We start from the raw sequence: 27629 nt of genomic DNA, 5'->3' as shown, positions 1-27629 counted from the left end.
GTCAGCCTAAAGAAAAAAAGAGAGAGAAAAAGAAAGAGACAGAGACCAGAGCTCTGGAGAAATAGGATTTGCAGTTTTATTTTCAAAAGGAGCTTTTATACCCTGAATTACACATTTTCAGAAGTGAAGGACACAAAGTCATACAGAGGCAGCTCAACATGACATCAGTTTGACCTTCACTGGGACCAGGATGTTTTCTGCATACCTTTTCATTTACAAGGGTCTTTGTGTTATGTACATTATCTTCTGGCCCTGTGGCCTGCCAACATTTTATAACTCTTTTCTGATAAAGGTTGGTCAACCAGAAAACTTGTTTTCTCCTTTAAAGTGTTTTTTCTTTATTTTTCCAATCTGCATCACCCTCAAAAAGTACTGAACAAAGTTACATTTCATAGAGCAAAGGTATGGCAGGTTACAAGAGAGAAAGAACCAATTAGCTCAAAGGTCTGATGAGGTTAATTCCAAGGCTCTACTTGTTTTTCTTACATTCCAACTACATTAACTAATGCACTCCCAGGTGTACAATGGATAAGGGATATGGGAACTTGGCAGCAAGCATTGGCTCAACAATGAAATCTTACACCAGCACTACTCTAATAGTTTTTAACTCTTCGAAAGGCTCTATATTTTTAGAATGTTTTAGAATGTTTAGAATGTCTCTCACGGTTGGGAGGCTGTGAACAATCATGTGTGTTAATTGCAAGAGTATAGATAAACCTGCCAGGCAAGCTAGAAAGCCGTCAGAGGGGTTTGAATTGAAACACTCCTATCATGCCCAGGAGACATATTAACTAAAGCCCTAAGTTGACTTTTTCCAGAGAAAGGTGGTCAGGGATAGCCCCCTGTTAATGTCAGAGGAGTTGGTGAAAGGCACAAAATAGTAAGACAGATTCTGGTTTTGGGGTAGATGCTCGAGCAGATTCAGGGGTCCTTCGAGGCCTGATCCGCCTTTGCCTGTCAGGTCTCTTCCGCATGACCTTTGTCATGGGTGGGATCTCCCGAGGTGGCTCCCGGCACTCCTGCCCTGGTGCATTTGCCTGGAGGTTCCCCCTGCCTGGAAAGAACCTCCTCCAGTCATCGGGGGTAACTAGCCTGTCCTTTAAATCTTTCCCCAAGGCCACTTTCCCGGTGAGACCCACAGTGACCACCCTAGTACAACAGCCACCTTCCTTGTCCTCACACTCACACTGTGCATCACCTTCCTCAGTGCATCTTTCTGTTCTTCCCATCCTTTCACAACAGAACACTTTTCCTTATTTAGCCTACTGATAAGACATAGTCTGTCTCCTAGCACTTGAATACATGCTCCATGAGGCCAGCAACTTTTCTCTTTAACGTCAGTGATGTTTCCCAGATGTAAAACACTGTGTCATGTATGTGGCATGCAGCTGGTATGAATGGATGGTCAGTGTAATGTGCTGTGTCTGTGCTCACTCATTCACGTTCAACTCTTCGCGACCCATGGACTGTAGCCCCCCAAGCTCCTCTGTCCGTGGAATTTTCTAGGCAAGAATACTGGAGTGGATTGCCATTCCCTTCTCCAGGGGATCTTCCCAGCCCAAGAATCAAACCTGCATCTCCTAAGTCTTCTGCATTGGCAAATGGATTGTTTATCACGGAGCCACCTGGAAAGCAGGATCAATGTGAAGCACCTCCCTATATCTTTATAATGTGACCTCAGGCCAAATGTTGTATTGTGGTAACTACAGCATAACATCTACTCACACTGACATCAGTGCCACTTGTGTGTTTCTCACAAGTGCTGTTCTTCCCTTCTTGGCAACCAACCCTCCTTCACACTACATCACAGGATATTTTTCTTTTCAGAAAACAATTATTGTTGACTTATGGGTCCTATTTTCTAACCAAATATAAACCTAAATTAGACTCTGCTTTGAGGGCTTACCAGGTGGCAATAAAACATGGTATTTCATTTACACTGCATGACAAATAGCTACTATCCTTAGCCATAAATGAGTTCTTAGAAACCAGTAACATTGATATTTTGAGGGAAATAAAAAAAAAAAGAAAAATGAAATAAAAGACTTGGTTAGTAAGGATAAAGCATATATGAAGATGACTAAAATGATCGTAAAAGAAAAGCAATTTCTTTGCTTTTACTAAATTTAATATTATTAAAGACATTTAGACATACTAAAACTGTACAAACATTTGTTAAGTTTTACAAAACAGACCCACACAGGCAAACACTAGGGGACTAGATTGATGAGGACCTATGGGGGAAATCTGTAGTTTGGATCCTGATTTTCAATAAGATATGAAAAAGGAAAAGAAGTTAAGACAAAGAGGGAGACAGCCCAGCCCGGCCTCTGTTGGATCAGGAAGGACCATCAGAGAAAACAGTCCAGGGTGTGGAGGGGTCGTGGTGGACAGAGGAGGGCCAGGCTCACCACTTCTTTACATTATGCTAATAGCAGCACAGACACATTCAGATGACTTCTGCAGAAAGAGAAGTCAGATCTTCAAGTCATAATGCAGGGGTGGGATATGGAGTCTTGCATCACTCAGTCCCCACGAGGTAGCTGTTTCACACTGTGAAAGAAAAGAATCATGAACCAGTGTAGGTCAGTCATGTAGGGGCTCACATTCTCCACAGCCCCCCACATGCTCACATGTTCCACTCAAAGACCCCCACCACCCAGTGTGTCCCCCCTGCACCAACTCCTCTCCCAGTCAAGAACCTCCAGGGTCTCACCTCTAGGATCCATGAGAGCTCTGGTCCCACACATCAGAGCTCTGGTCTGATAAACGTTCACTGCCTGGGGGAGAAAAGACCAGGATGTGGTCAAAATCCACAGGAAAGAAACTAGAGAAGGCACTTTGAGGAGGATGAGCCCCCATGACCTCTTGTCTGCACCCTCAGAAGGGTCCCAGGAATCGCATCCTCTCTGCACTTACTTGTAGTCTGAGTGTAGCTCCCTCATTTTTCATCTGCAAGAAGAAAACATCATGGAGAATCCATGGAGAAGACTGAATCATGATATCCTAAAGAAACCCCCTACTTCTGGACCCCAGAGAACTTTCTGGAACTGTAACCAAAAATCCAGGACAGAATCAGGAATATAAAGAAAGGAGATGTGGGGGGTCTGGACCATCTCCAACCCTTCTAGAGGTCTGAACTCAGTGGGGACCTTCCCCTCTGACCTTCAAGTGCTGAGAAACAGACCCCAACTGGAATTACGAAGGTGAAAAATCTATCTTTCATTTTCACATGTACTTTACAAAAGGGTCAATGTTAGCATCAGCTCCAGACCAGCAAGCCCATATGTGTGGATGGTATTTCCCAGGAACAAGGCAGGCAAACTTCTACCTGGGCTTGAAACCCCTCAGTGAGACAAGAAAACTCAGATCCCTCCCTCCCTTCCCTACCTGAGCGCTTCTACCTCCAGATCACAGCTCCAGTCACCACAGCCACCACAGCCACCACGAGGAGAACCAGGCCAACAATGATGCCCATGGTGAGGAAGGAGGTCTGAGGAGGTTCTGTGGAGGAAAAGGAAGAGGCCCTGACCTCAGGCTTGAGTCCTGACCTTTGAGTCCTGAAGGGCTCCTGCTTTATCTGAGAAAAGCTACATCCCATCTCCATCCTTACCCCATCTCAGGATGAGGGGCTCCTGAAGCCCCTCATGCTGCACACGGCATGTGTATCTCTGCTCCTCTCCAGAAGGCACCACCAGGGCTGCCCACTTCTGGAAGGTTCCATCCCCTGAAGGCCTGGTCTCCACAAGCTCCATGTCCTGGGTCTGGTCCTCCCCATCACGCTGCCAGGTCAGTGAGATCTCCTCAGGGTAGAAGCCCAACGCCCAGCACCTCAGGGTGACCTCACGACCAGAGATGGGGTGACAGGTCACATGTGTCTTTGGAGGGTCTGAGGAAGAAGAATCAGAAAATTCACACTTTATGTTACTCCCATGGGGCACAGAGGAAGCATCACGTGATCATTCTGAGAAATGATAAGAGAATGAGTTTGAAAAGAAAAAGCACAAACACCAGCCTGGGCTCTGGTGTGTGGGAAAATCTCCTAGTCCTTGTAAAGTTCTGGAGTCAGGGTGAGAGCCATGGTAGGATGCTCCACCTTAAGGGGGAGAATACAGAGCAATGGTCCTGACTTTGTTGGAAACTGAATGACTCAGAAAAGCTGGAGTCTGGCCTCTTATGATGCTCTTGGTCTGAGAACAGGCCTTGAGAAAGTCATGGGTCACAAGATGGCGGGCAGGGTGAAAGGGCACCACTGACCAGTTATTTCAGGGATGGTTTCCTGCTTCTTCCCCAAAGGCACTGGATTCCTTAATTGTCCTTCAAGAGAAATGAAGCTACTGGCGAGTCTCCGTCTTGTACAGAATATGGAAATCCGGGCGCATTCTTCCCTCTCCTGACAAGAACCTGGGGCGCTATTCCCACAGGGAATTTTCCTCTCCTCGTGGGAAGCCAGCTCCAGCCCGAGGGGAGATCAGGGAAGCCCCGCGCCCCTCGTACCTGCGCGCAGCAGCGTGTCATTCCCGTTCTCCAGATGTCTCCGGAGCCCCTCCACGCACTCGCGGTTCAGGTAGTTCCTCACACGCTCCGCAGCACCACGCAGCTCAAACTTGCGTTTGGAGATCTGAGCCGCCGTGTCCGCCGCGGTCCAGGAGCGCAGGTCCTCGTTCAGGGCGAGGAAATCTCTGCCATCGTAGCCGTACTGATCATACCCGCGGAGGAAACCCCCGTCCGACCCCACGTCGCAGCCGTACATCTCCTGGACGGTGTGAGACTCTGACCCGCCCCGACCATCCGCAGGGATTAAACCCAAACTGAAATGAAACCCGGTCAAGTCCCCGCGAGCTCCTCTCGGGTCGGGGGGAGGGGCGGGTCTCACAGTGTTGGGGTGACCCTCGGACACGGAGACTCGGGGCGACCCCGCCGGTCCCTGGGGATGGGGGTCGTTACCTGGACCCGGGCCCGCGTAGCTCACCGGCCTCGCTCTGGTTGTAGTAGCCGCGCAGGTTGTTCAGGTTCGCTCGGAAAGTCAGTGCGGAGTCCTTGGTTCTCCGCGTGTTCCGATCCCAATACTCGGGCCCCTCCTGCTCCACCCACCGCGCCCGCGGCTCCATCCTCGGATCCCGGGCGTCGCTGTCGAACCGCACGAACTGCGTGTCGTCCACGTAGCCGACGATGATAAAGCGGGGCTCCCCGAGGCCGGGCCGGGACACGGCGGTGACGAAATACCTCAGGGAGTGGGAGCCTGGGGGCGGGAAGAGGTGAGACTCGGCCCGACCTCCTCGTGGTTCGGGTCCCGGGCCTGAGGTGACGGAACTGGGAGGAGGGAAGGGCCAGGGGCTCGTGAGACGGAAAAGGTCGGAGAAGGACCAGGACTTGGGGGGCAGAGAAGAGGGGGCGGGAAGCAAGGGAGGGACAGGACGGGAGAAGGGGGGGAGGCAGGTCTGGGCGAGGGCGGCGGGCTCGCTCCTTCCCTGGAGGTCCTGCCCACCCACCTCCCCGCAGAGCCCGTTCCCTCCAGACCCCGCACTCACCCGCCCAGGTCTCGGTCAGGACCAGCGCACCCGGCAGCAGCAGGACGAGGGTTCTCGGCCTCATGACCCGCGTCTCCGGGGTCTGGGGAGAAGCGAGTTCAGCGGGTGGATGAACACTTTGTAACCTGGTACCGCGGAGATGAATACTGGCCGCTAGAAATCGGTCACCCAATGGGAGTGAGACCTGGGGCCGCGTCACAAGTATCCCGATAGGAGGGCCGACACAGGTTGTGAGAGAGAAAGTCAAACTCGTGTAGACGGGAAGCCCCTAGATGGAGCGTCCCGGCCCCAGCCAGACATGGCCCTTGACTATGAGACCCTGAGACCCTTGCCCGCCGGGGAACCTGGGACGTTGTCCTGATCCCTCCTCTCCTGCACCGAGAGCTTTTTGTCACACTCCCTGAGTCCTGGCCCAAGGGCTTCTGGCAGCGATTTTCAAAACATTTTTGGTCAGAATATTTATACAACCCAACAAATTAGTGTGGACCCCCAGGGTAATTTTGTTTATAGTTACTTCCATCGATATTTTGCATAGTAGAAATAATAGAGTTAGAATTTGCTTATTCATTTATTTAGAATAATATTAATAACTCACACAGTTAACATGGAATATAACTATTTCCCCAAATAAACACTACAGTGGGAACAGTGGAGCTTTTTACATTTTTATATTTTTGCAAGTCTCTTCTTGTCGTTCTCATTAGAAGATCGCTGGATGTTTACGTTTGCTTCTATGTTAAATCCATTGTTTTGGTTGAAATCTATGAAAATAAAAAGCCCCCACACACGTAATAGTATTTTAAATAACTTTTCAGATAATTATCTAAGTTCATCTTTGATCCAAAACTAAAACTACAAAAGTGGTAGTTTCTCAAAGGTTATTTTCAAAGTGGACTTGAAATGATATTATTGAATATTTCCTATTCTATTACACTAAAATCCATAAGCTTATTTTGCACATTGACTGTCTTTTATACTAATATAAGATTTTTTAAAACTAATACAATGCTTCACTAAGTTTTGTAGATCTTCCAGCGTCATTCATTTTTTGAAGTAAACACTGTATTCCATGAAAGAGAGGCTTTCAGGTCACACAAATTATTTTCCTTCGGACATAATACTTTGGAATGTAGCAGAAGTGCTTGATGTGTACTTCCTATGTCATCTTAGAAGATTTTTTTTTAGAAAAATAATTTGCATTTTGAAATATGACCGTAAGCCTTTTGATTTTCCTTTAAAAAGCAGCTCATTTTTGCAATAAGAAATACAACATAGCAATATTTGTGCAATGCCTATATTAAGATTAGAACCCCATCTTTTGAATTTCATCTAAGCATAAGAATTCTGAGAGGCCGATATTCACACCAGGTTTTCTTAAATTACTCTAACACAAGTGGATAATAGCAGATTGTAGAATTAACATCGGATGAGGCAATGGCACCCCACTCCAGTACTCCTGCCTGGACAATCCCATGGATGGAGGAGCCTCACAGGCTGCAGTCCATGGGGTCACTGAGGGTCGGACATGACCGAGCGACTTCACTTTCACTTTTCACTTTCATGCATTGGAGAAGGAAATGGCAACCCACTCCAGTGTTCTTGCCTGAAGAATAACAGGGAAGGGGTAGCCTGGTGGACTGTCGTCTATGGGGTCACACAGAGTCAGACATGACGGAAGTGACTTAGCAGTAGCAGCAGCAGCAGAATTAACATACCATTCTATGCCCTATTATAACATGATATACTTACTCCTGTTCCTCTTGCAGTGTATCAGATCTTTTACAGCATCATCAGAGTAAAGCTAATGTTCACCAAGCACACTCATTTCAAAGAAAAAAACATAATCTCTTTTATGCCACAAGTTTACCATTCATTGCTCCAGGAAAACAACACCATCAAGTTAAGTCATGTAGACCTTTACTTGTCCATGTAATTCTTGGCCTTGTCAATTAAGTCTCATCCTTAAACTTTAGCTCCATCAGTTCAGTTCACTTCAGTCGTTCAGTCGTGTCCGACTCTTTGCGATCCCATGATCCACAGCATGCCAGTCCTCCCTGTCCGTCACTAACTCCTGGAGTTTACCCAGACTCATGTCCATTGAGTCGGTGATGCCATCCAACCCTCTCATCCTCTGTCGGCCCCTTCTCCTCCTGCCCTCAATCTTTTCCAGAATCAAGGTCTTTTCCAATGAGTCAGCTCTTCACATCAGGTGGCCAAAGTATTGGAGTTTCAGCTTCAACATCAGTCCTTCCAATGAATACCCAGGACTGATCTCCTTTAGGATGGACCGGTTGGATCTCCTTGCAGTCCAAGGGACTCTCAAGAGTCTTCTCCAACACCACGGTTCAAAAGCATCAATTCTTCGATGCTTACCTTTCTTTATAGTCCAACTCTCACATTCATACATGACTACTGGAAAAACCATAGCCTTGACTAGACAGACCTTTGTTGACAAAGTAATGTCTCTCCTTTTTAATATGCTGTCTAGGTTGGTCATAACTTTCCTTCCAAGGAGTAAGTCTTTTAATTTCATGGCTGCAATAAACATCTGCAGTTGATTTTGGAAGCCCCCAAAATAAAGTCTGCCACTGTTTCCACTGTTTCCCATCTATGTGCCATGAAGTGATGGGACCAGATGGCATGATCTTAGTTTTCCGAATGTTGAGCTTTAAGACAACTTTTTCACTCTCCTCTCTCACTTTCATCAAGAGGCTTTTTAGTTCCTCTTCGCTTTCTGCCATAAAGGTGGTGTCATCTGCATATCTGAGGTTATTGATATTTCTCCTGGCAATCTTGATTCCAGCTTGCGCTTCTTCCAGCCCAGCGTTTCTCATGATGTACTCTGCATAGAAGTTAAATAAGCAGGGTGACAATATACAGCCTTGATGTACCCCTTTTCCTATTTGGAACCCATGGGAGAGATGGTATGTGGTGATTCATTTAACCATCCATCGGGTCTTGACTAAGGACACATATGCCAGTTACTCTGTGTGGCTCCAAGGACACAGTGGAGAGCCATATAAACAGCTTTTGCCTTCAAGGTGCCTGGGGGGAGCTCGTGGACATTGCTGTCAGGTAGATGCAAAAGTTGTTAAATTTCTTAATGTTCTACACCTTCTTTGGGAACCTTAAAAAAGTCATGGAGCCTTCAGCAGTGACATTTACTATCAGCCATGTAACCATAAGGGCAGCGAGCAAGGAGAGCTTGGACGCACGCTTGAGCAGAGGCATTTTCTCTCACCCTGAGACCATAACAGATCCATTCTTCCTTGTTCTGATTAGTATTCACTGCTTGTGCTTAGCTGCCTGCAGTTGATACCCGATTTGTGAACGGCACTGAGGTACAATGCAGGGTTGGAAACTGGATCACAGACCTGCAAGTATTTAAAAAGTAGAACTTCCTAGTAAAGTCAAATACATAAATGTCAGGATGATAAAAACTGGCATAAGGGAAATTTCGATGTGGTAAAATTGTTAAATTGAAGACTTAACTTGAAAATACAGTCAGCATAGGAAGAGATAATGAGAGGCGGGAGGGGGGCCGTGGGGGGTAGGTAGGGGGTACGGAGGGAGCTGGGGGAGAAGGAATGCAAGGATATTAAAAAAAAACGTCAATGAAACTGGCAATGACAACAAAAGGCCTGAACAGAAAGAGGCTCCTTGGGCTGCCTGTATCTTCCTGGTGAAATGTCTCCATGCGCCCTCTGGTGGCAGTGGCTGGGTAGTGGTCCTCTGAGAGGGGAGCCTCTCCTGGAAATGCATCACCTTTGTGGTCTCTCAGGGGAGGCGGGCTGGCATCTCACAGGGTCGCACCCCAGCTCCCTCCTTGTCTTGCACTTGCTGGGCACTGAGCACAGCATATGTTCACACACGTCTTGTAATTTATAAAATATAACTGGCTTTCAGCGAGTTCCTTATCATTTCAGGAGTTGTGTTTTCCCACTTATAAATAGCCACACCACTCATTCGTTTACCTATTCAATCATCTATACACATTTATTAAGCACCTGCTCTGGGACAGGGATTGACTTCAGCACTGAGGCTACAGTAGTGACGGGTGTCTTACTTCTGCAGGGCTTTTTGTTCTAGTGTAGGATTTCTAATGATTTTTGCCACAAATGAGTCAGTCATTTTTTGAGTGTAGGTAGGTTATGGAGTGAAAATAGACACCACAGAAGAAACAGCCAGAAAACCTGGGTTCTAATCTAGTTCCACTGCTTAATAGAGTGTAATCTCGCTCAGCCTTTGTTTCAGATCAGATCAGTCGCTCAGTCCTATCCAACTCTTTGTGACCCCATGAATCGCAGCACGCCAGGCCTCCCTGTCCATCACCAACTCCCGGAGTTCACTCAGACTCACGTCCATCGAGTCAGCGATGCCATCCAGCCATCTCATCCTCTGTCGTCCCCTTCTCCTCCTGCCCCCAATTCCTCCCAGCATCAGAGTCTTTTCCAATGAGTCAACTCTTCGCATCAGGTGGCCAAAGTACTGGAGTTTCAGCTTTAGCATCATTCCTTCCAAAGAAATCCCAGGGCTAATCTCCTTCAGAATGGACTGGTTGGATCTCCTTGCAGTCCAAGGGACTCCCAAGAGTCTTCTCCAACACCCCAGTTCAAAAGCATCAATTCTTCGGGCTCAGCCTTCTTCACAGTCCAACTCTCACCTCCATTCATGACCACAGGAAAAACAATAGCCTTGACTAGATCTGTTATATCAAGGAAAAGCTACATTTTTCTCCATAGCACAATCTTTCAAACTACACGTAATGACAGTCAAAACTGCAGTGGAAACAGTGTCCCTAGCAACCAACAGTCCTATCTTTCTTTTCTGTCCTGGGTCAAGAAAGTTCCCAGACTTTTCTTGTCACCTTCAGGTGTTAAGCACTATTGTTTTATATACATAAATGTCTAATCTGAAATAATTTGTCACTTTCAGATATTAAGCAGGGGTCAACAGGTCCACATTGAAACAGGAGTTTGGGGCCAAAACCTCAGGAATAAAAAGAGTCTTTTACTAGCTACAGAAAGCTATGTCCAAGAAAAAGATGAAACTGATTAATTAGCATGCATTTGAATGGAGAGGAAAATTACACTGTTGAAGGAGAATTTGGTGATAAATTACTGATAAATTTATAGACAAGCTTCAAAGGAACATCTAATATATCTACATTGTTCTGGTAATAGTTTCATCAGTCTTAGCTGGGAGTCTGCTCCCTCAGTCCTTCTAGAGATTTCAAAAGCTCCTAACAGCCTTTGTAAAACCCCTTCCTATTTAACACACCTAGAGTAACCTCTAGTTCCTTCACTCAATCTTGACTGATACAACTTTTCTTTTTTAAACTGGAGTATAGTTGACTCACAACGCTGTATTAGTTGCTTAGGAAGCATTACTATGAACAAAGCTAGTGGAGGTGATGGAATTCCAACTGAAAGTGAAAAGTGAAAGTGAAGTTACTCAGTCGTGTCTGACTTTTTTCAACCCCAAGGACTGAGAATTCCAGCTGAGCCATTTAAAAATCCTAAAAGATGATGCTGTTAAAGTGTTGCACTCAATATGCCAGCAATTTTGGAAAACTCAGCAGTGGCCACAGGACTGGAAAAGGTCAGTTTTCATTCCAATCCCAAAGAAGGGCAATGCGAAAGAGTGTCCAAACTACCATACAGTTGAGCTCATCTCGAATGATAGTAAGGTTATGCTCAAAATCCTTCAAGCTAGGCTTCAGCACTATGTGAATCAAGAACTTCCAAATATACAACCTGGATTTAGAAAGGGCAGAGAAACCAGAGATCAAATTGCCAACATCTGTTGAGTCAAGAGAATTCCAGAAAACCTCCACTTCTACGTCATTGACTATGCAAAAGCCTTTGACTGTGTAGCTCACAACATAGTGTGGAAATTTCTTAAAAAGATGGGAATTCCGGACCACCTTACCTATAACCCAAGAAACCTGTACGTAGGTCAAGAAGCAACAGTTAGAACTGGACATGGAACAATGGATTGGCTCCAAATTGAGAAAGGAGTATGTAAAGGCTGTATATTGTCATGCTGCTTATTTAACTTCTATGCAGAGTGCTGTGCTGTACTGAGTTGCTCAGTCGTGTCCGACTCTGCAACCCCATGGACTGTAGCCCACCAGGCTCCTCTGTTCATGGGGATTCTCCAGACAAGAATACTGGAGTACGTTGCCATGCCCTCCTCCAGGGGATCTTCCCAACCTAGGAATCAAACCCAGGTCTCATGCATTGCAGGTAGATTCTTTACCATCTGAGCCACCAGGGAAGCCCAAGAATACTGGAGCGGATAGCCTATCCCTTCTCCAGGGGATCTTCCCCACTCAAGAATGAAACCAGGGTCTCCTGCATTGCAAGAGGATTCTCTATCAGCTGAGCTACCAACGAAGCCCTCTATGCAGAGTATATCACGCTAAATGCCGGGCTTGATGAATCAAAAGGTGGAATCAAAGTTGCCAAGACAAATATCAACAATCTCAGATATGAAGATAATACCACCCTAATGGCAAAAAGTGAGGAGGAACTAAAGAGCCTCTTGATGAAGGAGAAAGAGGAGAGTGCAAAACCTGGCCTAAAACTCAACATGGACAAAACTAAGATCATGGCATCTCGTCCCACCCGTTTATGGCAAACTAAAGAGGGAAAAGTGGAAACAGTGACAGATTTTATTTTCTTGGGCCCCAAAATCACTGTGGATGGTGACTGCAGCCAAGAAATTAAAAGACATTGCTCCCTGCAAGAAAAGCTATGACTAACATAGACAGCGTATTAAAAAGCAGAGACATCACTTTGCTGACAAAGGTCCCTATAGTAAAAGCTATGGTTTTTCTGGTAGTTATGTATGGATGTGGGAGTTGAACCATAAAGAAGGCTGAATGCAAAGTATTACTGCTTTTGAATTGTGGTGCTGGAGAAGACTCTTGAGAGTCCCTTGGACTGCAAGGAGATCAAACCAGTCCATCCTAAAGGAAATCAACCCTGAATATCCATTGGAAGGACTGGTGCTGAAGCTGAAGCTCCAATACTTTGGCCACCTGGTGCAAAGAGCCAATTCACGGGAAAAGACCCTGATGCTGGGAAAGATTGAGGGCAGAAAGAGAAAGGGGAGACAGAGGATGAGATGGTTGGATGGCATCACTGACTCAATAGACATGAGTTTGAGCAAGCTCTGGGAGATAGTGAAGGACAGGAAAGCCTGGTGTGCTGCAGTCCATGGGGTCACAAAGAGTCAGTCATGACTTAACAACTGAACAACAATTAGTTTCAAGTGTACAGGAAAGTGAATCAGTTATACATAAACTTATATCCACTCTTTTTAGAGCTTTTTCCCATTTAGGCCATTACAGAGTATTGAGTAGAATTCCCTATGCTATATAGTAGGTCCTTATTAGTTATCTATTTTATATACAGTGGTGTGTATATGTTAATCCCAACCTCCCAATTTCTCCTCCCGTGATATAATTTGCTATTAAAACAAGAAGATAAACGCCAATTGATTATTGAAATGCCTGCATCTAGGAAAAGAGAATCAGGGATTTGGAAAGTGGTATAAGGACCACAGCTTTTCATTATGTCTTGTAGCTGCACCAGGTCTTTATGTGGTATCTTTAGTTGTGGCATGAGAACTCTCAGCTGTGGCATGTGGGATCTAGTTCCCTGAGCAGGGATTGAACCTGGGCCCCCTGCTTTGGGAGAGCAGAATCTTAGCCACTGGACCACCAGGGAAGTCCCTTTAAAAATATATACATGTACAAGTATGGTAAAAGTTTTAAAAAACAGTCAAATAAACAAAAACACATGTGGGAAATAATATACGTTAAGCGCTAAGACATACGGTGGATTTAAAAATAAGCTCCACAGTCTTCCTGATGACTCAGTGCCCCTCTTGTGGAGGCCTAAGAGGGAAGGACTTATGGGACATGACAGAGCATGGTGAGGTAGGCTTCCACACAGCCCAGCCTCTTGTCTAGGAAAAAGTCACTGTGATCAGGCATGGTCACTGATCCAGTTCACTCACTCAGGTGGGAAGTCACAATAGAGTTGGGGCCAAAACCTCAGGAATAAAGACAGCCCCTTTCCCTGAAATGTCCTCAATTTTTCATGGAGGGCATTTTTAATGTCCCTCCTCTTCCTCCTCTTTTTTCTCTTCCCCGCCACCTCCTTTCTCTTCCCTCTGCTTCCTCTCCCTGATTCTCTCCTTTTCGTTTTGAAATAATCCTAAACTCACCAAAAATTATTGCAAAAATAGAGATGTCCCACTCAACCTTCAACCAACTTATCCCAGTGAAAGCATCTCAGGTACTATAGCAGGTTATCGAAACTGGGAATCAACCTTTTTTTCCCTCTCCGGTAAACTTGGTACTTGAAACTCCAGAAATCTCTTTCCATCATGACTAACGTGATAGATTCCTAGTTTTCAAAGTGCTGCCCTTTGAAGAGGAAGTGCTTCCCTTTGAAGAGGAAGTGCTTTGAGTCTAATCCAAGCCAATGCTTGTGGCTGAAGACTCAGCAATCTTCTGGTCTAGTTTGCTTGTGAAAAATTGAGAAACATAAAGGGTCACCAGACAGTGTGGGACTGATGGATTTAGAAGATAATCCAGGGACGGCCTTCAGCAAGGAGGGGAGCTGGTGGGCTAATGTAGGTGGTTACTGGAAAAGTTACCTGGATTGTTTTTAATGAGACATTTCTCACCTCAGTGGGTTTCCTAATGAGTTCAGGTGGTGTAAAATATCATTAAAACAAAAGAAACATCTGTCTAGTCCAGGCCCTGAGAGTAATTCCTGGAACATTAGTACTTCCAGGACACTTTTTTTCCTGGATGAAATTCCGTCTGAAGAGATACACTATTGTCTTTTAAGAAGCCCGGTGCGGAAACACAGGAACTCAACCGTGTGTGTTAAATCCAAGCACGTGTCTGTCTTAGCTGGGGTGTTCGCCTAACCGCCCCAGTCTCACGAAGCCAGAGGGAGAAGGCGGGGTTATGGCCTCCATCACCGCATCAGGGCCTCCCATCACAGCCCCAGACAGGCCCCTGAGAAGCTGCCACAGAAAAGGTAAAAATGCCCAGGTCCTGGGCCAGCACAGCTAAAACCCTCCAACGGTTGAAGGTGAGCGTAAAAAGCGAAAAAGAATAGAACAAGCTAGAAAGAGGAAGGTGCAGGAAGGAGAAGCGAGTTTTAGAGGAACTGAGCAGAGCGCTCAGAGATACTCTTGACCACACGCCAGGAGGCTTCATCTCCCGGCGAGAAGCAGCGCCCTCTAGCGGTTAGACTCCGCGCGGCCGCCGGGGCGGCTCATCGTCCCGCCGTTTCTAGCCCGCGCTGCGTTTTTAAACCCCCGCCTACCGCGTTGGTGAGTGGGGTTCACTGACGTCCTCAGCTGGGAGCCTGGGGCGGTTTGAGGGGTGTGGGTGGGATTCGGTGCGTGTCGTGGGGACCATCTCACATGCGGTGCATCTCACATGTGGGGCCTGGGGAGGGGGTGGGGGGAGCGCGAGGATGGGGAGCGTGGGGGGCAAGGTAAGGTCGAGAAGCGGCCGAGGTCTACACGCGGCCTGCTGCAACCACCTGTTGCCACCACAGCACATCCCGCTTTTCTGTCTCTTTCCAGTTTCCAACCGCTGCTCTCCCTGCTGCACCTGCCCTGCCCGCCTTCCTCCTCTTCACACACCTCCGTCCTCTGACCCCCTGGGTGGAAGGCTGCCCCCCACCTCCTGCGTTGCTCCTGTCAGAGGCCTGCAAGGGCTCCTGGAGGGCCGAGGCTCAGGTGACCACTTCCCAGCAGTCGTGCAGCGCCCTCCGAGGCCCCTGAGTGCTGTCCTCTCCTCCTGTTCCCAGTTCTGCCCTCTTCTCATTTCTGGTCTCGGAGTCAAGGAGTTTCCAGGCCGACTGTGCTCAGGGGGCCTCAGTCCTTGGAGGTAAAGGTCTTTTTCTAGCGACCAGGAGCTCTGGGAAGGACACAAGGGCCCTGATCCACACTTCCTAAAAACTGAATGCCCCTCTTCTGGGCCGCAGACCCTGGTCCTCCTTTCATGATAAGACTCACCTCCTAGTGCCAAGGCCATGCTGCTCGTGCCGCACGTGCGGTCTATTTGGGTTTGTGTTTTAAACCTTGGAGAAATCTATCCCTAACTTGTTGAATGTTCTTTGCGCTGACAAGATATACAACTGTGGTGAAAGGGAATTCCCTGCTGGTGGAGGGGTTAGGACTCAGCACTTTCACTGCTGTTGGCCCCGGGTTCAGTCTCTGGTCTGGGAACTAAGATTTTGGTGTGCCTAAAAAACACCAAAAAATAAACAAAAACCCAAAACAAAAACAACAAAATAAACCAACAGCAACAAAAAATACCCAGCTGTGCTGAAAACTCTGAATCCCTGGACCAGCTTCTCAGAGTTATCTGAGTAGCTGGTTTACAGGTTAGTCAGTTTGGCTCAAATAAAACTCCATTCTATTATTATTACAGACTGTTTATTGATTATTTACATAGACAGAAATTAAAGTCTGGTGGCTTTGTGGCCAAAGGATTCTTCCTGCGATTTCTGTGGTCTCCACTCCCCACTTCCCTCTTAACATCCCACCTCCCCATAACATGAACTCAAATTTTCTGCTGTGTTGGTGTTCCACAACTGTTTTCGCACCTCTTCCCCTGCCATCTCCTGTGCCCCCTCAGGATTTGCCCTCCCCTCCCTGCTGCCCCCTCGTCTCTACAGTTCTCTGATCCCTTCCTAGGGCGTCCCCACCCCCGTATCCCCTTTCCCACCACAGGTCCCTCCGCTCCCCTCATGGGTCTTCTCCTTCGAGAATCAGTCACCTGCAAGGCTCCTACCTCCCTTCAGCTTTCACTAGCCTTTCTTTTCCACCCCCAACCCGGGGTGACTTTTGCTCAGGGGCATTTCCCTCCACCCTCTGCCCTATTTCACCAGGGGAGCTCTCCTGCCAATGATCCCTGGGCCTTGAGCAAAGTGCCCAGCCCCTGGGGGAGGACCTGTCCCCCACTTGACACCCATCCTCCTACCTCTGCCACCGTGCAGGCACCTGCTCTTGGCCCTCATCCAAGGTGGTTCCTTTCCCCCAACACGGCCCCTCCCCACTCCTGCATCCTAAACCTAACCCTCTGGATCCCTCCACTCTCCAGGCCACAGGTGCTGGAGTCCACTTGCCCTGGTCCCTCTCCAGCTCCCCCCATGGCACCTTGCCCTGCTCCCACCCTTGTCCAAGTGCCTTGGGCCCTCACCAAGTAATTAGTAACAGGCCCACTCTTGTGGTTCCCCAAATGACCACCTCACTCTCACCCTTCCTCACCCAGGGCACCTCTCTTCTCCTGTCTTCACCCTAACCCAAGGGGGGTTACCCTGGGTAACAGATGTTTAACAGATGCCCTGTGCCCCAGTCCCAGGCCCTCACCACTATCTCCTCTGCAGCCTCTTGCCCCTCCTCCACAGTGGGAATACTGCCCTTGATCCACTGCCCACCTCCTTGGCTTTCATCACCCTCTCTTTGGTTCCTGGGTACCAGCAGGCTCTCACTACCTCAACAAAATCTTTGTTTTATGCCACTTGGTCAACTGGTCTTTCCCTAGAGGGCCTCACCATGCCTCTTTGCACCCTGCACCCAGACCCACTCCTTCACCTCCCCCAGGTTACTGGCCCACCTTCATCTCTCTTGGGGCCACAGCCCAGCCCCTCAGGCCCCTCTGCCTCCTACCTCACCCTCCCTGGAGCCCACCTTGTCCATGATGAGCCTACACCAGGGGCAGCAGCCCTCACTGTCCATCTCACCTGGGCCCCCTCTGAGCAGGGATTCCCTCTGGTCCTGGGTCTGACACTGCCCTTCCCTCCCTCTGACTCCACCTCCCCTCACCCTGCTCTTCCTGCCTCTCCCCTTGCCCTCCTGCCTGGACCCTTAGGGAGCCGGTGCCTCCCTGTCCTGGCACTTGTCCTACACGTGTGTCCATCTCCACCCTCTCCCTCCACTCCTCGATTCCCCTCTCCCTCCTTCTCTTTCCCATTTTTCCCGTATGGAAATCCTCATTCTGGTCCCTTGTACACATGCATGTTCTGCATCCTCAGCACCTGGAGCAGGTCAGGACACAGAACTTGTCTGTGAAACATCTGATGTGCACTTGTCTCCAGAAAGCAGCTTCATCTGTGGTTCTTCCTTCCCCAGGATCCCACAGTCTTTGTTACAACATCACGGTGCTGTCCCAGGATGGATCTGTGCAGGCCAGCTTTTTTGCTGGTGGACACTTGGGTGGTCAGGCCTTCCTGCACTATGATCACATGAAGGGGAGGGCAGAGCCCTGGGGAGTCTGAGCTGAAGATCTGGAAGCTAAGATGTGGGACAAAGAATCCAAGTGAAACTGGGCAACTCAGATTGGGACTCAAATCAACGTTCTTTTAACTAACATCACATCTGGTCTCAGGACTTACTGATTCTCAGGTTCTTGAAGAATGAATTCAGTGAGAGACAAAGTGATAGGTAAAAAGTGGGTTTTTTTAGAGAGAAACACACTCTGTAGATACTGTGTAAGCCATCTCAGAAGGCGAGAGTCGCAAGAGGCCATGGAGTTGTCAGTTTTTATGAGAGTGGGTGATTTCATAGGCTAATGAGTAGGAGGAGTATTCCAGCTATTTTGGGAAAGTGGAGGGATTTCAAGGATTCAGACCGTGGTCAGACTTTTGACCTTAATGATCTGCCTTGAAACCATCACAGCACCTGTGGGCGTGTCATTTAGCTTGTTGATGTGGAGTGCATCCTGAGGCTCAGGGTCTAGCAGAAGTTGACTCCTCTGCCATCTTGGACCTATTTGGATAAATACTGTCACTTGCAGTGACAAGGACTGACCTAGAGATTATCACACTAAGTGAAGTAAGTCAGTCAGAGAAAGACAATGATTCCACCTGAGATATCACTCATATGTGGAATCTAGTTTTTTTAAAAGATACAACTGAACTTATTTACAAAACAGACAGACTAACAGATATCAAAAACAGATTTATGGTTCCCAAGGGAACATGTTGTGGGGAGGATTAAATCAGAAGCCTGGGATGAACATACATACATTACTACAGAAAAGACAGATAACCAACAAGGACCTACTGTATAGCCCTGGAAACCCTACTCAATATTCTGTGATACCTTATATGAGAAAAGAATCTAAAAAAGAATGAGTGTATGTATATGAATAACTGAGTCACTTTGCTGTACACCCAAAACTTCTATAACATTATAAGTCAACTATACTCCAATAAAGTTAAAATATCAAAAAATAAATGTCGTACCACATTCTTCTTCTGCTGAAAACAATCTTATAACTCCCATCTCACTCAGAGCAAAAGTCAAAACACTTCCAACACCCTCCAGGCCTACAAGGTCTGGCTGTACCTCTGACCTCATCTCAGTTAATCTGCTCCAGCCATACTGGCCTCCTCACTTTAACAGAAACACACGGACATCCTCCTGTGCTGGGGTCCAGCCCCAGCAGGATCCTAGGGTACCCTCAGGAAAGACGGGGTCGGGGAGAGAGAGATGACACAGGTCTTATAATGGGTTGAAACCTGATAGTCCGGGGTCGAACGATAAGAGAATAAAGAATAAAGAGAAAAAAGGAGGCTGATATTCCTTGGTTTACACAGAAAGCCAAATAAAGTCCCTGACACAGGACTTACTCTGTTCACGGAGGCCGCAGGCGCCCTCTCGGTGGGGTGAAGACTCAGGGCACCCTCTCCCCTGGGTGAAGATGCAGGGTGCCTTCCCGATTGGGTCTTAGAAGCCCGGGCAAAAAAAGTGAACTCAGAGAGCCTCTCTGTTCCAAGGGGTCAGCCTAAAGAAAAAAAAGAGAGAGAAAAAGAAAGACACAGAGACCAGAGCTCTGGAGAAATGGGATTTGCAGTTTTATTTTCAAAAGGAGCTTTTATACCCTGAATTACACATTTTCAGAAGTGAAGGACACAAAGTCATACAGAGGCAGCTCAACATGACATCAGTTTGACCTTCACTGGGACCAGGATGTTTTCTGCATACCTTTTCATTGACAAGGGTCTTTGTGTTATGTACATTATCTTCTGGCCCTGTGGCCTGCCAACATTTTATAACTCTTTTCTGATAAAGGTTGGTCAACCAGAAAACTTGTTTTCTCCTTTAAAGTGTTTTTTCTTTATTTTTCCAATCTGTATCACCCTCAAAAAGTACTGAACAAAGTTGACATTTCATAGAGCAAAGGTATGGCAGGTTACAAGAGAGAAAGAACCAATTAGCTCAAAGGTCTGATGAGGTTAATTCCAAGGCTACTACTTGTTTTTCTTACATTCCAACTACATTAACTAATGCACTCCCAGGTGTACAATGGATAAGGGATATGGGAACTTGGCAGCAAGCATTGGCTCAACAATGAAATCTTACACCAGCACTACTCTAATAGTTTTTAACTCTTCGAAAGGCTCTATATTTCTAGAATGTTTTAGAATGTTTAGAATGTCTCTCACGGTTGGGAGGCTGTGAACAATCATGTGTGTTAATTGCAAGAGTATAGATAAACCTGCCAGGCAAGCTAGAAAGCCGTCAGAGGGGTTTGAATTGAAACACTCCTATCATGCCCAGGAGACTTATTAACTAAAGCCCTAAGTTGACTTTTTCCAGAGAAAGGTGGTCGGGGATAGCCCCCTGTTAATGTCAGAGGAGTTGGTGAAAGGCACAAAATAGTAAGACAGATTCTGGTTTTGGGGTAGATGCTCGAGCAGATTCAGGGGTCCTTCGAGGCCTGATCCGCCTTTGCCTGTCAGGTCTCTTCCGCATGACCTTTGTCATGGGTGGGATCTCCCGAGGTGGCTCCCGGCACTCCTGCCCTGGTGCATTTGCCTGGAGGTTCCCCCTGCCTGGAAAGAACCTCCTCCAGTCATCGGGGGTAACTAGCCTGTCCTTTAAATCTTTCCCCAAAGGCCAGTTTCCCGGTGAGACCCACAGTGACCACCCTAGTACAACAGCCACCTTCCTTGTCCTCACACTCACACTGTGCATCACCTTCCTCAGTGCATCTTTCTGTTCTTCCCATCCTTTCACAACAGAACACTTTCCTTATTTAGCCTACTGATAAGACATAGTCTGTCTCCTAGCACTTGAATACATGCTCCATGAGGCCAGCAACTTTTCTCTTTAACGTCAGTGATGTTTCCCAGATATAAAACACTGTGTCATGTATGTGGCATGCAGCTGGTATGAATGGATGGTCAGTGTAATGTGCTGTGTCTGTGCTCAGTCACTCATTCACGTCCAACTCTTTGCAACCCATGGACTGTAGCCCCCCAAGCTCCTCTGTCCATGGAATTTTCTAGGCAAGAATACTGGAGTGGATTGCCATTCCGTTCTCCAGGGGATCTTCCCAGCCCAAGAATCAAACCTGCATCTCCTAAGTCTTCTGCATTGGCAAATGGATTGTTTATCACGGAGCCACCTGGAAAGCAGGATCAATGTGAAGCACCTCCCTATATCTTTATAATGTGACCTCAGGCCAAATGTTGTATTGTGGTAGCTACAGCATAACATCTACTCACACTGACATCAGTGCCACTTGTGTGTTTCTCACAAGTGCTGTTCTTCCCTTCTTGGCAACCAACCCTCCTTCACACTACACCACAGGATATTTTTCTTTTCAGAAAACAATTATTGTTGACTTATGGGTCCTATTTTCTAACCAAATATAAGCCCAAATTAGACTCTGCTTTAAGGGCTTACCAGGTAGCAATAAAACATGGTATTTCATTTACACTGCATGACAAATAGCTACTATCCTTAGCCATAAATGAGTTCTTAGAAACCAGTAACATTGATATTTTGAGGGAAATGAAAAAAAACTGAAAGATGAAATAAAAGACTTGATTAGTAAGGATAAAGCGTACATGAAGATGACTAAAATGATCGTAAAAGAAAAGCAATTTCTTTGCTTTTACTAAATTTAATATTATTAAAGACATTTAGACATACTAAAACTGTACAAACATTTGTTAAGTTTTACAAAACAGACCCACACAGGCAAACACTAGGGGACTAGATTGATGAGGACCTATGGGGGAAATCTGTAGTTTGGATCCTGATTTTCAATAAGATATGAAAAAGGAAAAGAAGTTAAGACAAAGAGGGAGACAGCCCAGCCCGGCCTCTGTTGGATCAGGAAGGACCATCAGAGAAAACAGTCCAGGGTGTGGAGGGGTCGTGGTGGACAGAGGAGGGCCAGGCTCACCACTTCTTTACATTATGCTAATAGCAGCACAGACACATTCAGATGACTTCTGCAGAAAGAGAAGTCAGATCTTCAAGTCATAATGCAGGGGTGGGATATGGAGTCTTGCATCACTCAGTCCCCACGAGGTAGCTGTTTCACACTGTGAAAGAAAAGAATCATGAACCAGTGTAGGTCAGTCATGTAAGGGCTCACATTCTCCATAGCCCCCCACATGCTCACATGTCCCACTCAAAGACCCCCACCACCCAGTGTGTCCTCCCTGCACCAACTCCTCTCCCAGTCAAGACCCTCCAGGGTCTCACCTCTAGGATCCATGAGAGCTCTGGTCACACACATCAGAGCTCTGGTATGATGAAAGTTCACTGCCTGGGGGAGAACAAGACCAGGATGTGGTCAGAATCCACAGGAAAGAAACTAGAGAAGGCACTTTGAGGAGGATGACCCCCCATGACCTCTTGTCTGCACCCTCAGAAGGGTCCCAGGTATCGTATCCCCTCTGTACTTACTTGCAGCCTGAGTGTAGTGCCCTCTTTCACCTGAAAGAAGAAAACATCACGTGAGAATCCATGGAGAAGGCTGAATCATGATATCCTAGAGAAACTCCCTACTTCTGGACCCCAGAGAACGTTCTGGAACTGTAACCAAAAATCCAGGACAGAATCAGGAATATAAAGAAAGGAGATGGGGGGGGGTGTCTAGACCATCTCCAACCCTTCTAGAGGTCTGAACTCTGTGGGGACCTTCCCCGCTGACTTTCAGGTGCTGAGAAACAGGCCCCAACTGGAATTATGAAGGCGAAAAATCTATCTTTCATTTTCACATGTACTTTACAAAAGGGTCAACGTGAGCATCAGCCCCAGACCAGCAAGCCCATATGTATGGATGGTATTTCCCTGGAACAAGGCAGGCAAACTTCTACCTGGGCTTGAAACCCCTCAGTGAGACAAGAAAACTCAGATCCCTCCCTCCCTTCCCTACCTGAGCGCTTCTACCTCCAGATCACAGCTCCAGTCACCACAGCCACCACAGCCACCACGAGGAGAACCAGGCCAACAATGATGCCCATGGTGAGGAAGGAGGTCTCAGGAGGTTCTGTGGAGGAAAAGGAAGAGGCCCTGACCTCAGGCTTGAGTCCTGACTTTTGAGTCCTGAAGGGCTCCTGCTTTATCTGAGAAAAGCTCCATTCTGACCCCATCCTTACCCCATCTCAGGGTGCGGGGCTCCTGAAGTCCCTCATGCTGCACACGGCATGTGTATCTCTACTCCTCTCCAGAAGGCACCACCAGGGCCGCCCACTTCTGGAAGGTTCCATCCCCTGAAGGCCTGGTCTCCACAAGCTCCATGTCCTGGGTCTGGTCCTCCCCATCACGCTGCCAGGTCAGTGAGATCTCCTTAGGGTAGAAGCCCAAGGCCCAGCACCTCAGGGTGACCTCGAGGCCAGAGATGGGGTGACAGGTCACATGTGTCTTTGGAGGGTCTGAGGAAGAAGAATCAGAAAATTCACACTTTATTTTACTCCCATGGGCCATGGAGGAAGCATCATGTGACCATTCTGAGAAATGATGAGAGAATGAGTTTGAAAAGAAAAAGCACAAACACCAGCCTGGGCTCTGGTGTGTGGGAAAATCTCCTAGTCCTTGTAAAGTTCTGGAGTCAGGGTGAGAGCCATGGTAGGATGCTCCACCTTAAGGGGGAGAATACAGAGCAATGGTCCTGACTTTGTTGGAAACTGAATGACTCAGAAAAGCTGGAGTCTGGCCTCTTATGATGCTCTTGGTCTGAGAACAGGCCTTGAGAAAGTCATGGGTCACAAGATGGCGGGCAGGGTGAAAGGGCACCACTGACCAGTTATTTCAGGGATGGTTTCCTGCTTCTTCTCCAAAGACACTGGATTCCTTAATTGTCCTTCAGAGAAATGAAGTTACTGGCGAGTTACCATCTTGTTCAGTTCAGTTCAGTCGCTCAGTCGTGTCCGACTCTTTGCGACCCCATGAATCGCAGCACACCAGGCCTCCCTGTCCATCACCAACTCCCGGAGTTCACTCAAACTCACGTCCATCGAGTCAGCGATGCCATCCAGCCATCTCATCCTCTGTCATCCCCTTCTCCTCTTGCCCCCAATCCCTCCCAGCATCAGAGTCTTTTCCAATGAGTCAACTCTTTGCATGAGGTGGCCAAAGTACTGGAGTTTCAGATTCAGCATCATTCCTTCCAAAGAAATCCCAGGGCTGATCTCCTTCAGAATGGACTGGCTGGATCTCCTTGCAGTCCAAGGGACTCTCAAGAGTCTTCTCCAACACCACAGTTCAAAAGCATCAATTCTTCGGTGCTCAGCTTTCTTCACAGTCCAACTCTCACATCCATACATGACCACCATAGCCTTGACTAGATGGACCTTTGTTGACAAAGTAATGTCTCTGCTTTTGAATATGCTATCTAGGTTGGTCATAACTTTCCTTCCAAGAAGTAAGCGTCTTTTAATTTCATGGCTGCAGTCACCCTCTGCAGTGATTTTGGAGCCCCCCAAAATAAAGTCTGACACTGTTTCCCCATCTATTTCCCATGAAGTGATGGTACAAGATGCCATGATCTTCGTTTTCTGAATGTTGAGCTTTAAGCCAACTTTTTCACTGAAAACCTGGGCGCATTCCTCCCTCTCCTGACAAGAACCTGGGGCGCTGTTCCCATAGGGGCACCACTTTCTTCTACTCGTGGGAAGCCAGCTGTAGCCTGAGGGAAGATCAGGGTGGCCCCGCGCCCCTCGTACCTGTGCGCAGCAGCGTGTCCTTTCCGGTCTTTAGGTATCTGCCGAGCGACTCCACGCACTCGCATTTCAGGTAGTTCCTCACACGCTCCGCAGCACCACGCAGCTCAAACTTGTGCTTGGTGATCTGAGCCGCCATGTCCGCCGCGGTCCAGGAGCTCAGGTTCTCGTTCAGGGCGATGTAATCTCTGCCGTCGTAGGCGAACTGATCATACCCGCGCAGGAAACCCCCGTCCGACCCCACGTCGCAGCCGTACATCTCCTGGAGGGTGTGAGACCCTGACCCGCCCAGACCATCCGCAGGGATTAAACCCAAACTGAAATGAAACCGGGTCAAGTCCCCGCGAGCTCCTCACGGGTCGGGGGGAGGGGCGGGTCCCACAGTGTCGGGGTGACCCTCGGACACGGAGACTCGGGGCGACCCCGCCTGTCCCTGGGGATGGGGGTCGTTACCTGGACCCGGGCCCGCGTAGCTCACCGGCCTCGCTCTGGTTGTAGTAGCCGCGCAGGGTGTTCAGGTTCGCTCGGAAAGTCAGTGCGGAGTCCTTGGTTCTCCGCGTGTTCCGATCCCAATACTCCGGCCCTTCCTGCTCCACCCACCGCGCCCGCGGCTCCATCCTCGGATCCCGGGCGTCGCTGTCGAACCGCACGAACTGCGTGTCGTCCACGTAGCCAACGATGATGAAGCGGGGCTCCTTGAGGCCGGGCCGGGACACGGCGGTGTAGAAATATCTCAGGAGTGGGAGCCTGGGGGCGGGAAGAGGTGAGACTCGGCCCGACCTCCTCGTGGTTCGGGTCCCGGGCCTGAGGTGACGGAACTGGGAGGAGGGAAGGGCCAGGGGCTCGTGAGACGGAAAAGGTCGGAGAAGGACCAGGACTTGGGGGGCAGAGAAGAGGGGGCGGGAAGCAAGGGAGGGACAGATCGGGACTGGGGGAGGGGGCAGGTCTGAGCGAGGGCGGCGGGCTCGCTCCTTCCCTGGAGGTCCTGCCCACCCACCTCCCCGCAGAGCCCGTTCCCTCCAGACCCCGCACTCACCCGCCCAGGTCTCGGTCAGGACCAGCGCACCCGGCAGCAGCAGGACGAGGGTTCTCGGCCCCATGACCCGCGTCTCCGGGGTCTGGGGAGAAGCGAGTCCAGCGGGTGGATGAACACTTTGTAACCTGGTACCGCGGAGATGAATGAACTGCAGCTAGAAATTGGACACCCAATGGGAGTGAGACCTGGGGCCGCGTCACAAGTGTCCAGATAGGAGGGCCCGACACAGGTTGTGAGAGAGAAAGTGAAACTCGTGGAGATGGGAAGCCCCAAGATGGAGTGTCCCGGCCCCAGCCAGACACGGCCCTTGACTCTGAGACCCTGAGACCCTTGCCCTCCAGGGAACCTGGGACGTTGTCCTGATCCCTCCTCTCCTGCACCAAGAGCTTTTTGTCACACTCCCTGTGTCCTGGCCCAGGGGCTTGTAGTCAGCGATTTTCAAAACATTTTTGGTCAGAATATTTATACAATCCAACAAATTAGTGTGGACCCCAAGGGTAATTTTGTTTATAGTTACTTCTATCGATATTTTGCATAGTAGAAATAATAGTTAGAATTTGCTTATTCATTTATTTAGAATAATATTAATAACTCACACAGTTAACATGGAATATAACTATTTCCCCAAATAAACACTACAGTGGGAACAGTGGAGCTTTTTACATTTTTATATTTTTGCAAGTCTCTTCTTGTCATTCTCATTAGAAGATCGCTGGATGTTTACGTTTGCTTCTATGTTAAATCCATTATTTTGGTTGAAATCTATGAAAATAAAAAGCCCCCACACACGTAATAGTATTTTAAATAACTTTTCAGATAATTATCTAAGTTCATCTTTGATCCAAAACTAAAACTACAAAAGTGGTAGTTTCTCAAAGGTTATTTTCAAAGTGGACTTGAAATGATATTATTGAATATTTCCTATTCTATTACACTAAAATCCATAAGCTTATTTTGCACATTGACTGTCTTTTTTACTAATATAAGAGTTTTAAAAACGAATACAATGCTTCACTAAGTTTTGTAGATCTTCCAGTGTCATTCATTTTTTGAAGTAAACACTGTATTCCATGAAAGAGAGGCTAGTTCAGCTCACACAAATTATTTTCCTTGGGACATAATACTTTGGAATGTAGCAGAAGTGCTTGATGTGTACTTCCTATGTCATCTTAGAAGATTTTATTTTTTTAGAAAAATAATTTGCATTTTGAAATATGACCATAAGCCTTTTGATTTTCCTAAAAAAAAAGCAGCTCATTTTTGCAATAAGAAATACAACATAACAATATCTGTGCAATGCCTATGTTAAGATTAGAACCCCATCTTTTGAATTTCATCTAAGCATGAGAATTTTGAGAGGCCGATATTCACATCAGGTTTTCTTAAGTTACTCTAACACAAGTGCATAATAGCAGATTGTAGAATTAACATACCATTCTATGCCTTATTATAACATGATATACTTACTTCTGTTCCTCTTGCAGTGTATCATATCTTTTACAGCATCATCAGAGTAAAGCTAATGTTCACCAAGCACACTCATTTCAAAGAAAAAAACATAATCTCTTTTATGCCACCAATCGCTGCTCCAGGAAAACAACACCATCAAGTTAAGTCATGTAGACCTTTACTTGTCCATGTAATTCTTGGCCTTGTCAATTAAGTCTCATCCTTAAACTTTAGCTCCATCAGTTCAGTTCACTTCAGTCGCTCACTCGTGTCCAACTCTTTGCGATCCCATGAACCCCAGCACGCCAGTCCTCCCTGTCCGTCACCAACTCCTGGAGTTTACCCAAACTCATGTCCATTGAGTCGGTGATGCCATCCAACCCTCTCATCCTCTGTCGGCCCCTTCTCCTCCTGCCCTCAATCTTTTCCAGCATCAAGGTCTTTTCCAATGAGTCAGCTCTTCACATCAGGTGGCCAAAGTATTGGAGTTTCAGCTTCAACATCAGTCTTTCCAATGAATACCCAGGACTGATCTCCTTTAGGATGGACCGGTTGGATCTCCTTGCAGTCCAAGGGACTCTCAAGAGTCTTCTCCAACAC

The 27629-nt window shown here is 47.5% G+C and overlaps 2 protein-coding genes and 1 non-coding gene across 3 annotated transcripts; all 3 read right to left on the bottom strand.

Moving 5' to 3' along the window:
- Positions 1-52: 52 nt before the first annotated feature.
- LOC139178999 (BOLA class I histocompatibility antigen, alpha chain BL3-7-like) lies at positions 53-5670 on the bottom strand. Its single transcript, XM_070778246.1, has 8 exons — positions 5532-5670; positions 4973-5242; positions 4498-4773; positions 3614-3889; positions 3391-3504; positions 2920-2952; positions 2717-2780; positions 53-2553 (listed from the first exon to the last, which is right to left on the bottom strand). Exons 1-5 carry the CDS (start codon positions 5593-5595, stop codon positions 3401-3403), a joined length of 990 nt encoding a protein of 329 aa, XP_070634347.1. The 5' UTR covers positions 5596-5670; the 3' UTR covers positions 53-2553; positions 2717-2780; positions 2920-2952; positions 3391-3400.
- Positions 3430-25720, bottom strand: LOC109577078 (H-2 class I histocompatibility antigen, Q10 alpha chain-like). The gene is made up of 4 exons (XM_070778244.1): positions 25023-25720; positions 24548-24823; positions 22982-23257; positions 3430-3504 (listed from the first exon to the last, which is right to left on the bottom strand). The coding sequence occupies exons 1-3, from the start codon at positions 25642-25644 to the stop codon at positions 23040-23042; spliced, it is 1116 nt and encodes a 371-aa protein (XP_070634345.1). The 5' UTR covers positions 25645-25720; the 3' UTR covers positions 3430-3504; positions 22982-23039.
- Positions 13195-13267, bottom strand: TRNAG-CCC (transfer RNA glycine (anticodon CCC)). Its single transcript has one exon. It is a non-coding gene; the product is annotated as a tRNA-Gly (tRNA).
- Positions 25721-27629: the final 1909 nt, after the last annotated feature.

This window comes from Bos indicus, chromosome 23 (assembly GCF_029378745.1).
Source record: "Bos indicus isolate NIAB-ARS_2022 breed Sahiwal x Tharparkar chromosome 23, NIAB-ARS_B.indTharparkar_mat_pri_1.0, whole genome shotgun sequence".
Lineage (NCBI taxonomy): Eukaryota > Metazoa > Chordata > Mammalia > Artiodactyla > Bovidae > Bos > Bos indicus.
The sequence above is the reverse complement of the archived record's forward strand: the minus strand, read 5'-3'. Positions and strand labels throughout refer to the sequence as shown.